This window comes from Pyrus communis, chromosome 17 (assembly GCF_041283825.1).
Source record: "Pyrus communis isolate YQ-2024b chromosome 17, ASM4128382v1, whole genome shotgun sequence".
NCBI lineage: Eukaryota > Viridiplantae > Streptophyta > Magnoliopsida > Rosales > Rosaceae > Pyrus > Pyrus communis.
The window spans coordinates 10,268,117-10,281,697 of NC_142581.1; the positions used below are offsets into that span (position 1 = coordinate 10,268,117).

The window sequence follows — 13,581 nt, forward strand, 5'->3', positions numbered from 1 at the left end:
TCCCACACCATAATCAAATGCACTGTACGAAACCAAAAATTAAAACCTACCTCAAAGGTTTTGTTGGTTGAATGTGAAAATTTACAACTTTTTATCACAAAACAGTGACATTGATATAAGAGCCACTGTGACTAATAATTAAAAATTGGTTACCAAAATAAAATAAAAAATAATTCATAACAATACAAATTTGAAGTGAGAGGATGCAGAAATAAGATAGTGAGTAAAATTGATACAAGTCATTCCTTTTTTCCATTGGTCTTTATATGTCATTTTACAAGAGGATAAAATTAGTACTTAACTTTTTATTAAAGGTGAGTGGGAAAATAAGACAGTGGGATGAATTTATCAGCACTCTAATATAATAATACAAGGGGTGGTTTTGGTTGGGAAAAACCGAACCGAATGGTTCGGGAAGGGGATAAAAACCGAAACCAAACCAATTATTTCAATTTATCGAAATTCGACCGAAATGATTTCGGTTTTTCGGGTCGGCTGCTATTCGGTTCGGTTTCAAATCATTTACAAACTAAATGCCTTACATCATTAATCAACCCAATTGAAAAAAAAAATCATAATCACCATACTAAAATTCAACTTGAATCAAGTTCAAATCCATTTCATTGACAAGTAACACTGGTCATTAAAGTAACTAGGCAAATCCATACAAATTTGTTCAAAGACACAAGAATTCTAACAAGCATATCCTTATTGTATAAGAGATTCAATTAGACACACATGAATTCTAACAAGCATATCCCCATTCTAACAAGGATGGTCAACGGTAACTGATCAATGTGACTTTCTCTAAACAAAGGGTTCTCCCTAGACATGGCGGATCAATGTCTCAGTTTGGAAGTATATTCCTCTATGATCCCACTTAGCCCCAGTTTAGCTTAGCTTAACTTTTAAAAAAAAGTGGGTGTGAAAAAAGTTGGGATATTTTAGATGTTTGGTAAATACCTTAAATCAGCTTTTTTTTTCTCAAAGTTATGGGTGAAAAAAGCTAAAAGCCCAAAGCTGGAAAAGGCAACTTCCAAAAATCAGCTTATTTCAGCAAAACACGGGTGAACAACAAGAAGTTAATGAACTTTTCAATTTTCCAACCCTACCTTCCCCTTTCTCACGCTGTCTTCCCTATTTTTCCTAGAACCCACTCTTCAATCAGTTGGATCCAAAAATTCCAAATTCCGAGACTTTTTCTCTCTCACTCTCACTCCCCTTCTGGATAATATAATGTTTCAGAAAAATCCTTCAGGTGTGAAGCCATCTCAAAAATACCTTCCCAGTTTCTTCGTCGGCTGGGTTGAAATTCACATCTCCTTCGCTAGGTTGAATATCTCAGGCCTTGAGTTAGAGAGTCCCAAATCCAATTCCGCTGCAAGTTCAAAGCTTCGACCTTTTGGGTCCTCATAAAATGCTTTGCTTCTTCGTCTGCAAATTTAGGAGAGCCCAGGTCACTAATCCGATTCTTGTCATCTTCTTCTTGCCGAACTAGTCTGCCAGAACCCCCCTTCAAACTGCAAATCCGCTCATTCAAAAGCACATTAGACTGCAGATCCACTCCTTTCCTTCTTCTTCTCCCTAAAAAGCTTTGAGAAAATTGAAAGAAATCAAAAAGCTTTGAGAAAATTGAAAGAAATCGATAAGCTTTGAGGAAAAAAAAATGGGATTGAAAAGCGAGGGGATATGGGTTTTACAGGAGAAGACGATAGCTGTTTGGATGAAGACGAATCGGGGTTTGGTATGAAGACGAATCTAGGGTGGATGAATATTGAAAGAGAGATAAATAAAAACCCTAAAGAGATTATAAATAAAAAATTATAACTAAAATTAAAATAAATTATTATATTATATTTAATATCGTATCCTTTTTAGTCATTTAACATGGTCGCAGCAGTTTTATACAACAGTTTATCAAACACTTAATTGCTTTATCTTACAGCTGTTTATTCTCACAATACAGCAGAAGAAGTTTTTTTTAAAAGCACAACAATACCAAACTAGCCCTTAGACCCATATAATTGATCCCCAGCAATCACATTAGAGAAATAAAAGGATCTGTGGTATTAATGATGGATCCCCAGCAAAAATTGATGGATCCCACATAAATCCAAATAACTAATTAGAATCCAACACCTAATACCGGTATTAAATTAAATATTTTTTTAATTTTACGGTGAGGTTCGATTTCAGATGTTCAAAACTGAAACCAAACCGTTTTTATGACTGGGGTTCGGTTTCGAACACATACCGTTTCAAAACCACGAAAATCAAACAGTTCAATGCAGTCAGGTTTGGTTCGTATTTCGGTTCGGTTCCAAGTGCCCATCTCTTACGATATATGTGAGGGTTGATACGATTCAAATCAAAACTCTAATTTTAATTCACAATTCCAAAATAAAAACCCCCTAATTACAATTTAAAATCCCTAAAACTGAAACCCTAATTCTATTTCAGAATCCCAAATCAAAACCCTTATTACATTTCCATCCCAAATTGAGATCACAACCCTAATCTCCATTTCAGAATCCCAAATTGAAACCCTAATCAAATTTGAAGAATTAGGGTGAAATTTTTTACTTTCTGTATTGATTTGTGTTTATTTTGTGTTGATTTGTGAAAAGTTTACGTTAAATTTGAAATTTTAACAGATGTATCAACAATCCACAAGAATAAATTTAACCTCTCTATCCAAGAAACTCAAGAGGTCAATACTCTCATTGAAGAGTATGTGGCCAAATTATATTGGCTTGAGATCAACACCTAACAAGTGGAACATATGTCCAACCATATGGAATTGAAGACGTCTCCCACCACAAGGAGCAATGAGCAATTCAGTTGGCTAAAGCTCAAAACGTATAATATCCAAAATGTTATAAATATGCACAAAAGTTAGATAAATAACTTTTGTTAGGGATAGAAGCGAAGTGGGTGCAAAATATCATTATGTTTAGTTTCGTAATTATAACACAAAAAAATTGCAGGTAAAAAGAAGAATGGAGGGATACTTATATTATTGCTTTCACTACTTTTTTTTTTTTATTGTGTATTGTAATCACACATGGAATGCTCTTTATATAGAGCCACATCCGTGACAAACTAAAAAGTGAAATAATTGCCCATTTGCAAACATCACACAACAACAGTTACACTATTATTCTCAAGTCTTCCTCACTTAAAGTACGTGGACATTCATTCTCACAATTTTGCAACACATAACAGTTTTAATATTTTCTTTCTGTTTTTGGAAGTAAACTAGTGGAGCATATCAAGCCCACAGGAAATCATCAAATCTCCAATGGAACAAAATCGATCGTGAAAATCCTTGGAACATCGTTTTCACCAATGAAAAAAGGAATGAAGATATCACGTAGATAAGCACCGCATGCACCAAAATAGTATATATTCCCACCTACGTCTCTGACCAAACAACAACAACATTGTTCAGACTAACTAAGAGTAATATACTCAGTAGTCATACACTATATTTCATCTTTTCTGAAATGGCTTCTTCAACAATGGCTCTCTCCTCTCCTTCTCTTGCTGGCCAAGCTGTCAAGCTTAATCCTTCTTCATCTAACCTTCGTGGAATTGGGATCCAACCTAACCCTAGCTAGGGTTTGGTTGGAGGCTTGCCAAAGCCACTGTACCAAGCACATATATTCCATATCCTTTAATTAATATATAATTAAAGATTTTACCAAGACATATTAATATAATCCATCTCCACATTTGAGTGGACCATTATTTATTTAATAAATGTTCAATAAATCTAACAATTCTTATTTCTCTAGCATTTTCATAATATACAATGTGTAAAGACCTGTAGAGAAAAAGGGTATCAAAGTCTAACCAAATTTCAATAAAAAGTAAGTTTTAGTAAAAAGCAGAGACCTTAATTATACAACTCATGCCAACATCCCCTCTCAAATTGGTTGAATGCATATATATTTTCTATGCCCAACTTGCCAATTGGGTTGTAAAATATGTTACTTAACAGTGTCTTTGTCAAAATATCTGGTAATTGATCTTAGACTTTACAAACGAATGTAAATTGTATGATTTATACAACTGAAAATAAAAATGCAAACACATGTTACCATCACAGATATAGTTGTAGTAAATAGTCGTTGTCATTTCTTGATTATATGTAAAGAGAAAAAAGAAAAGTCTGCAAAATGCTAAAACTTTCCAGGTGTGGTACTATGGCTTCAATGTAAATAATTATTACACGTGTCGTTGGATTTAATTTCAATAACCTATTAGATCTTTTTATTTTCAGTTTCAGCAGTTAAATTGTAGGAATTTTAACGAAAAGTTTTCGGTAATGTTCATTTTAACGAAAAATCATATTTTTACACTAAAAATTCAATCCTGGTACTATTCACTTACCCTTTATTTTGCCCTTATCATTAAAACTCAAAGTTTTCAAAAAAATTTCATTAGTTTTCCTTTTACCATTAAGAAAAAATTGCAAATTTCCATCCTTAATGCTAGATTGGATCCAAAAGAACAATCCTGATTCCTTACTCTTCCTCTCATTATCCAGAAAAATCTTCAAATGTCATTACTCTCATCCAAAGTGTATGTATGTGGCCAAATTTTATTGGCTAGATGTCTCTGACCACAAAGAGTACTGAGTAAATTCAATTGGCTATAATTGAAAGCACATTAGCATCCAAAAACAACTTTTCCTTCTTTCTGTTTTTGGAACTAAAAGTAGCGGAGCATATCAAGCCAACTGGAAATTATCAAAGCGTAATGGAGGAGATTCATTGAGAAAATCTTGAACATCATATCAGATGAAGATATCACAATTCACAAAGATAAGGACTCCATTGCCCCCACCAAACCCTATAAATATACCTACCAACGTCTTTAGCTACCAGAACAACAACAACAACAAGAAGAAGCACTCGAGTTTCCCTTGTCCGAGAGCTAAAACTCAATACACTTTCATTTTTCTGAAATGGCTTCTTCAACAATGGCACTCTCCTCTCCTTCTCTTTCTGGCCAAGCTGTCAAGCTTAATCCTTCTTCATCTAACCTTCTTGGTGAGGGCCGAGTCACCATGCGCAAAACCGCAGCAAAGTCCAAGAAAGTGTCATCTGGCAGCCCGTGGTATGGGCCAGACCGTGCTAAATACTTGGGACCATTCTCTGGGGAGTCTCCTTCTTACCTAACCGGAGAATTCCCTGGCGATTACGGTTGGGACACTGCTGGACTTTCAGCCGACCCAGAAACCTTTGCCAAGAACCGGGAGCTCGAAGTCATTCACTCAAGATGGGCAATGCTTGGCGCTCTGGGCTGCATTTTCCCAGAACTTCTATCCCGCAACGGAGTCAAGTTCGGTGAGGCTGCTTGGTTCAAGGCGGGAGCCCAAATATTCAGTCAAGGTGGACTAGACTACTTGGGAAACCCAAGCTTAGTCCATGCCCAAAGCATTTTGGCAATTTGGGCCACACAAGTTATCTTAATGGGAGCAGTGGAGGGCTACAGGGTTGCCGGCGGACCTCTCGGTGAGATAACCGACCCGTTGTACCCTGGCGGGAGCTTTGACCCATTAGGGCTTGCAGAGGATCCAGAAGCTTTTGCTGAGCTTAAGGTGAAGGAGCTCAAGAATGGAAGATTGGCCATGTTTTCTATGTTTGGATTTTTTGTACAAGCCATTGTTACTGGAAAAGGTCCAATAGAAAACCTAGCTGACCACTTGGCTGACCCCGTTAACAACAACGCTTGGTCATATGCCACCAACTTTGCTCCAGGGCAGTGAGGCTAAGATTCCCTCTGATCTTGGAGAGAAGCACTTCTACTAATTGCTTTTACTTGTTAATTGTTTTGGCAAATGTATGAATTGGGATTTTCATTTTTTCTTGTGTGCTTGTGTTGATATATACAACTTTGTGATCAACGGGAAGGAATATATCAACAATTGGTTTCAGTAAAAATTTGCATTGCCCTTGAATATTTCATCGCACTAATTAATAATTTTATACAAACACTGAATTTGCCTTGGTCAGACAACTTATTGAATCAGCATCATGCCTTCAAAGAAACGGAAAAGCCTCATTTGGTATCTTTATTAACAACCTATTCAGCAAGCATGTTCTGATGAACTGGTAAAGCCCCAAAGAGCCAGCAGCATCATGGCAACTACGTTCATTTGATCCATCTTCTAATGGAAAATAAAGAATCAATTCATCGAGGAATTCAAAATTTCCGATATTGGTTGCCTCTTATATGTAATTTCCTGTCAGGCCAGATATAATTTTATATGTTCTAATGAAATATTATCAAAGATATTGATGCATGATTTACAGCAGTTCCTTATTGCCCACCATGGCAAGGAAACAGACATTAGTGCAAAAGGTTCACTCATTCCAAAATGCTATAAATTGATGGATAATCCGTTAAAATTGAAGAACTTTGTAACATGTATTCTTATTTCTTTAGAGGCTAATATATAGAGTGATGTTATGGAGACTATCTTTGTAGACCATATTTAATAGACCATATGATGTGGTGGGAGATGGTTGAATTTCTTTTTTAAATCATTCAAAAGAACTTCAACCATCAACCACCATGCATGTCATGTGATTTATAAATTTAGTTCAAAAAATTGTTCTGTTAATGTGTAAAGACTTGTCAAGAAGAAAAGGTATTAAAGTCTAACCTAATTACAATAGAAAATAAGTTTTAGTAAGAAACAAAGACTTTAATTACACAATTCATGCCAACATTGCCTCTCAAGTTTGTTGCATGCATACATATCCTCAATGCGCAACTTGCCAATCGAGTTGTAATGTCAAAATAACTGGTAGTTGATCTCAAACTTTACAAACGAACGTACGTTAAACGATATCTTACTGTCTAATTTCTCTTTAATACAATGTCTATTCACTTCAGCATGATTCGTACGACCATATTGAATTGGATTATAAGCAATATAGATAACAACCTTGCTATCACAATGCAAGTTCATAATTAAGCCAGGTTTAATGTCACATCCCGGTCTAGGCCTCCACCACATCCGGAGCTCGACTCCACCGTAACACGATATTGTCCGCTTTGGACCCCAATCATGCCCTCACGGTTTTGTTTTTGGGAACTCACATGAGAACTTCCCAGTGGGTCACCCATCCTAGGATTGCTCTCGCGCGAACTCGCTTAACTTCGGAGTTCCAATGGAATCCGAAGCCAATGAGCTCCCAAAATGCCTCATTCTAATGGAGGTGGGCATGTACATATAAGGCATAGAGGATCCACTCCCCTGGACGATGTGGGATCTAACATTTAATCCCAAGTTTCAGTCAACAGTTTCTATAGTAAGAGGAGTTCACAAATTCCCTTGGCCATGATACGAAAACGTTTGTACATCCGAAAGTATAGTTGTAGTAAATAGTCATTAGCATCTTGTCATTTCTTGATTGCATGTAAAGAGAAAAAAGAAAAGTGTGCAAAATGCTACAAATTTCTGGGTGTGGCACTGTGGCTTTAGCTTTTAGATTTTATTTGAGTAACTATTAGATCTTCTATTTCAGTCTCTACCATTCATTTTTTGTGCCACTTACCACTAAAGAAAAATTGCAAATTTCCATCCTTGGATAAAAAAAATAAAAAAAAATCATCCTTATTCTTAAACTCTTCCTCTCATTATCCAAAAAAATCTTCAGGTGTCATTACTCTCATCCAAAGTGTATGTATGTGGCCAAATTGTATTGGCTAGACGTCTCTCACCACAAAGAGTATTGAGCAAATTCAATTGGCTACAATTGAAGGCACAGGTAATAACCAAAATAGCTTTTCCTTCTCTTTCTGTGTTTGGAACTTAAAGTACGTAGTGGAGCATATCAAGCCAACTGGAAATTATCAAAGCTCAATGGAAGAGACTCATCGGGAAAATCTTGAACATGATTTACACCAATGAGAAATCAGATGAAGATATCACATTTCACAAAGATAAAGACTCCATTGCCCCACCAAACCCTGTACATATACCTAGCTACCAACGTCTCTAGCTACCAGAACAACAACAACAACAACAAGCACTCGGCTTTCCCTCATTTTCCGAGAGCTAAAACTCAATACACTTCATTTAATTTTCTCAAATGGCTTCTTCCGCAATGGCTCTCACCTCCCCTTCCCTAGCTGGCCAAGCTGTTCAATCGACTTCTACCCTACTAGGTGAGGGCCGAATTACCATGTGCAAAACCGCAGCCAAGTCCAAAAATGTATCATCCGGCAGCCCATGGTATGGTCCAGACCGTGTCAAGTACTTGGGTCCTTTCTCTGGTGAGTCCCCATCTTACATCACCGGAGAATTCCCTGGTGATTACGGTTGGGACACTGCCGGACTCTCAGCCTGAGACATTTGCTAAGAACCGTGAGCTTGAAGTCATCCATTCTAGATGGGCAGTGCTCGGGGCTCTGGGCTGCATTTTCCCAGAACTCCTATCTCGCAACGGAGTCAAGTTCGGCGAGGCTGTTTGGTTCAAGGCGGGAGCCCAGATTTTCAGTCAAGGCGGGCTATACTACTTGGGGAACCCAAGCTTAGTCCATGCTCAAAGCATTTTGGCAATTTGGGCCACACAAGTTATCTTGATGGGTGCAGTGGAGGGATACAGAATTGCCGGTGGACCTGCCATAGTTACTGGAAAAGGACCAATAGAGAACTTGGCCGACCACTTGTCTGACCCTGTGAACAACAATGCTTGGTCATATACCACAAACTTTGTTCCTGGAAAGTGAGACTGAGAGCAGAGAAGCGTTATTACAAAGTTTGCAGGTCATTGTTCTTGTGAAATGGGGTTTCAGTTAATATGCTTATGTTGATGAAACTTGTTGATCTAAGAGGAATATAACAACAAATATGCTTTGAGTTTGGAGTAAAAGTTTGCATGTGAAATTTGCCTCTTTACCTATAAACCTCTATTTGGTTACAATATTTTACTTGAATCAGAATTGTTGTGCACTGCAAGAAATGGTAAATATGTGATATAAGTTCAAATTCTGCAGCAGTCTGCAGAACTTGAGATGTTACGGCCAGTTACATAATTACAGATATTCAATCATTTGCATTATTTCATCCTGAAATTTCTAATGATAAAGATCAAATAAATTGCATTTAATTATGAGGTGTCAATATATCTCATACAACAATCCAATTCGTTCTATGTTGTAATTACTGATTTCCATTATCGGAGTCCTTATGCTACATTTTACGTATAATTAAATTCTTAGAGCATTGCATGTGCTAAGCTACTAGATTCTTATTTCAAAGAAAAATAAAAACAAGAGACTTAAAATGTACTCATTAAAAAGGGACCAAAATACAAGCGGCACAAAACTCAACTTCCTCTATCTGAGCTTGAATGATTGAATTTATAAAAAAATTCATCTACAATCCCAACTTGAACATAACAAAGTTGGTTAGAACAATGTAATTTTTAAATCTCCCATCCCGAATATCATTTGTATAAAAAAGTTTAAAAACTTCCAGTAAACAATTCCCATACATTTTCAATGATGATTTACCCATAGTTAGGAAACTTTTTTTTTTCTATGGAGTTAGGGAACTTTTTACTGCATGCATGTTACCTGGTCTTTCATTATAATATAAATAGTGTGTTAGAAGATAACATAATTGCTGTTCCTTGTTAAAATAAAGAAATATGCACTGTGCTTGGATAATGGGAGGGGTGTGACAGATAAATAAAAAATTGGAGTAATTCTAGAAAGGCCTCGCGCAAGCATCCAAGAAATGAGCATCTTATTGGAAATGGAATGTAAGGGGTACAAATCATGTATAGAAAGCAACAAATTAATTATTAAAACTCATACACTATTTTGGCTACATGATCTTCATGTGTCTTTTAGGTTTATCCTAAATGTGGGAATGTTATAAGTAAAATTAAAGTCTTAGATATAAGGTGGCATGCATGTGAAAGATATATTAAACTAGTACTAGTAAATTAGAATATATAAAAAAAACTAGTGAACAATATAGAATATATATAAACCTAGTGAACAATCAACATAAGTTATTCAGGGTGTGTTGATTATGTCGGACTGAACTAGTATTAGGTGTAAGATTATATTAGTGTTGCACACTTGTATTTAACATCTCATATAAATTCAGGATTGCAAAGATTGATTTCAATAATACTTGTACGCTAATAAATAGTGTATTATTAGGATTTTATAGCTAAAGCAATCCTGATACGATTAGTAAACCTAATTAGATATGAATACTAAGGTTTAGGTGATAAAGTCATGTTCGAGTAGAATTACATGACGGGAAGTTTCTTACTTGGGCTCTACTTCTTTTACTATATAACAAGGGTCTCTACTCTCACACTCGATACACAGAAATAACCCTTCAAGCCCCATTGAATAGAGCTATTATAAAGTGAGTGAAAAAGAGTAGATCATTTGTTTTTGCTATGGAGATGTCACGATATAAGGAGAGATGCATACACTCAGAATATTGCTCAATGGAGGTTCCGCAATAAAGGTTCTAATCTAGATAAGTGTTTTTAGTTGATTATGATTTTCCTTCTTATATTAGGGACTAAGCTGAATTAACTTAAAATAAACTAAATTGGACTGATTTAGTAAAGTGTTTAATACAGTATGAAACTAAGAAATAGCATAATTAACAAACTCTAAGACCATTTCGTCCAAAACAAAGAAACCCTGTAAAATCATCTACTGATTAATTCATACGTGCCATTAGTTGCTAATTAACTTAGAAGTGAGTTGGGCTGGGGTGTTTTAAAGTTATCTGCCTAGAATGTGGGCTATAAATTAATATATGGGGCCTCTGGCTTATGGCATGCAGAAATTATTTTTCAACTTCCTATATATGGTAGCTAAAATAATTAGGACAAAAAACAGAAACTGGTTGTCACTTGTACCCAGCTCATTTGCTACATTTGATACTTTTCTTTTGGCAAAGCAAAGTAAAATTTAGTTTATCTGAGGCACAGTATTTTCTTGATCCAAGAATCCAGATGGGACATTCATTATTTATAACATAAGTAGGGGAAACTACATAAATAGAGAACTCCAGTTGTTTTATACCTATATTTATACATTGATCATCGTAAGTGGTGCCCACACCCTTGCCTGAAGCTTCAAGTTAGAATGATTTTGATCAAAGTCGTATTCGTAACAACCCAATCTCGAGGTCTTACTGAATCGGTGTATCGTTATTAGTCCAAGTCCAAATAGATTAAATTCGAATTTAGAACCTCTTTTAACATTCGTAATCACCAATACAATTAAAATCATATATGCAATTGAATACGTAACATTGAGTTCACACAATATAATGAGTTACAATTAAGTCTGTTATTACGCATTTTTTCTTCTTCTTTATATTAAGGGTTTTTATCACAAATGATCTTTGAAATTAACATTCACCATCAAGATGGTCCCTGAAATTGAAAATCAATCAATGTAGTCCCTAAAAATAGGTGTTGCAAATTTATGTAGTCATTCCGTCACAATTCTGTTAAAAATTATGTTAAGTGTTGATATGGCACATAAATGGGTCTCATAAGTCATTTTTTCTCACAAATGGTCCTTGAAATCGACATGCGACATCAAAATGGTCCCTGAAATTGACCTGCGACTTTGAAATGGTCCTTGAAATTGACCTGTGACATAAAAATGATCCCTGAAATTGACCTATGACGTTGAAATGGTCCTTGAAATTGAAAATCGATCAATGTAGTCCCGCAAGTAAGTGTCGCAAATCAATGTAGCATTTCCGTCACAATTTTGTCAAAATTTTTGTTATGTGCTGATGTGACACATAAATGGATTACACAAGTCAAATTAAATTTAAAAACTACAAATAAGTTTAATAATTTAATATTTAATAAAAAGTTGTGAACCCAAAAACCTAGTCCTGCAATCACCTTCAATCCTAGTCCACATTCCTCTACCTCATTTGCTATCTATTCTCTAAAAAGAAAATTTCCAATACACCCATCTTTACACACTTCGACACCATTCACCGAATTGAACTTGGATCGAGATTACCTTTGGTGACGACTTGGCTTATTGGCAACGAATTCTAGGACATCACCGTTAACATTTACGTGATCAACATCCTCACAACCTTAATCTTGGATAGCTTGTTCGGCGCTTCCCTGGTGGTCTGGTGACTCAAAGAATGGTGAGGCCTGCCTTGAGATAATGAGGTTATAACCGAAGTGCGTCTATTGTTGGTTGAAAACTATTTCCAAACCCTTTCTTAGGCCTTGGTTAAGCTTTGTGTCTTTGAGAATTTATGGAAGGGATATCTCTTCGGAGTATGTCCACATTCCTCTACCTCATTTGCTATCTATTCCCTAAAAAGAAAATTCCCAATACACCCATCTTTACACACTTCGAAACCATTCACCAAATTGAACTTGGATCGAGATTACCTTTGGTGACAACTTGGCTTATTGGCAACGAATTCTAGGACATCACCGTTAACATTTACGCGATCAACATCCTCACAACCTTAATCTTGGATAGCTTGTTTGGCGCTTCCCTGGTGTTCTGGTGACTCAAAGAATGGTGAGGCCTGCCTTGAGATAATGAGGTTATAACCGAAGTGCGTCTATTGTTGGTTGAAAACTATTTCCAAACCTTTTCTTAGGCCTTGGTTAAGCTTTGTGTCTTTGAGAATTTATGGAAGGGATATCTCTTCGGAGTATGTCCTACTATAAGAAAAAAAAATTATATTGTGCAAAAAGGTATTTAGACAACTTTTTTAATTAATTATTAAACCCACATCCAACATATAACAAAATTTTTTTACAGAATTGTAGCAGAATGATCATATTGATTTGCAACACCTATTTTTAAGAACTACTTTCATCAATCTCCAATTTTAGGGACCATTTTGATAGTGTAGATCAATTTCAGGGACTATCTTGATGATGTGAGTCAATTTCAATGATCATTTGTGATAAAATCCTGTAAATCTTGTGGGGCCTATTTATGTGCCACATCAGCACTTAACGAAATTTTTAATAGAATTGTGACGGAATGACTATATTAATTTGCGACACCTATTTTCAAGGACTACATTGATTAATTTTCAATTTCAGAGACCATCTTAATAGTAAGGGTAAATTTCAAGAACTATTTATGATAAAAATTCTTATATTAATTATAAAAATGCATGGACAACTTACTTATATATATATATATATATATATATATATATATGTAATGAGTATTTTTATCTGTTAAATTAGAATGCAGAGTTTAGGGTTCAAATACAATATTTTTATAGTGTTCAAATATGCGTATGGCTATCCAAATTTATAACTCCAAGATGGAATATGCAGAAATTTGTCTTGTATAAATGATGCAAATTGCAACCGTACGTACTTCCCTATGTCACGAAGCAAGGAAAATATTCCTGCAGACACTCATTTCACAAATGTCTTTCCGGTCATAAATAGTTTAAATATAAAATACCACAGCAGCAGCAATGGCTGAAAAGGATTGGGAATGAAGGGGCTCTGTGTCTCAGAGAGAGAAAGGATGAGCTCTTAGATTCGAGATTACCGA

The 13,581-nt window shown here is 35.7% G+C and overlaps 1 protein-coding gene and 1 pseudogene across 1 annotated transcript; both read left to right on the forward strand.

Annotated features, from left to right (window-relative positions):
* Window positions 1-4,807: 4,807 nt before the first annotated feature.
* Window positions 4,808-5,920, forward strand: LOC137709319 (chlorophyll a-b binding protein 40, chloroplastic). Its single transcript, XM_068448402.2, has one exon. It carries the CDS (start codon window positions 4,973-4,975, stop codon window positions 5,774-5,776), a length of 804 nt encoding a protein of 267 aa, XP_068304503.1. The 5' UTR covers window positions 4,808-4,972; the 3' UTR covers window positions 5,777-5,920.
* A 2,119-nt stretch (window positions 5,921-8,039) lies between these two features.
* On the forward strand, window positions 8,040-8,894 carry LOC137709411 (chlorophyll a-b binding protein 40, chloroplastic-like; annotated as a pseudogene).
* Window positions 8,895-13,581: the final 4,687 nt, after the last annotated feature.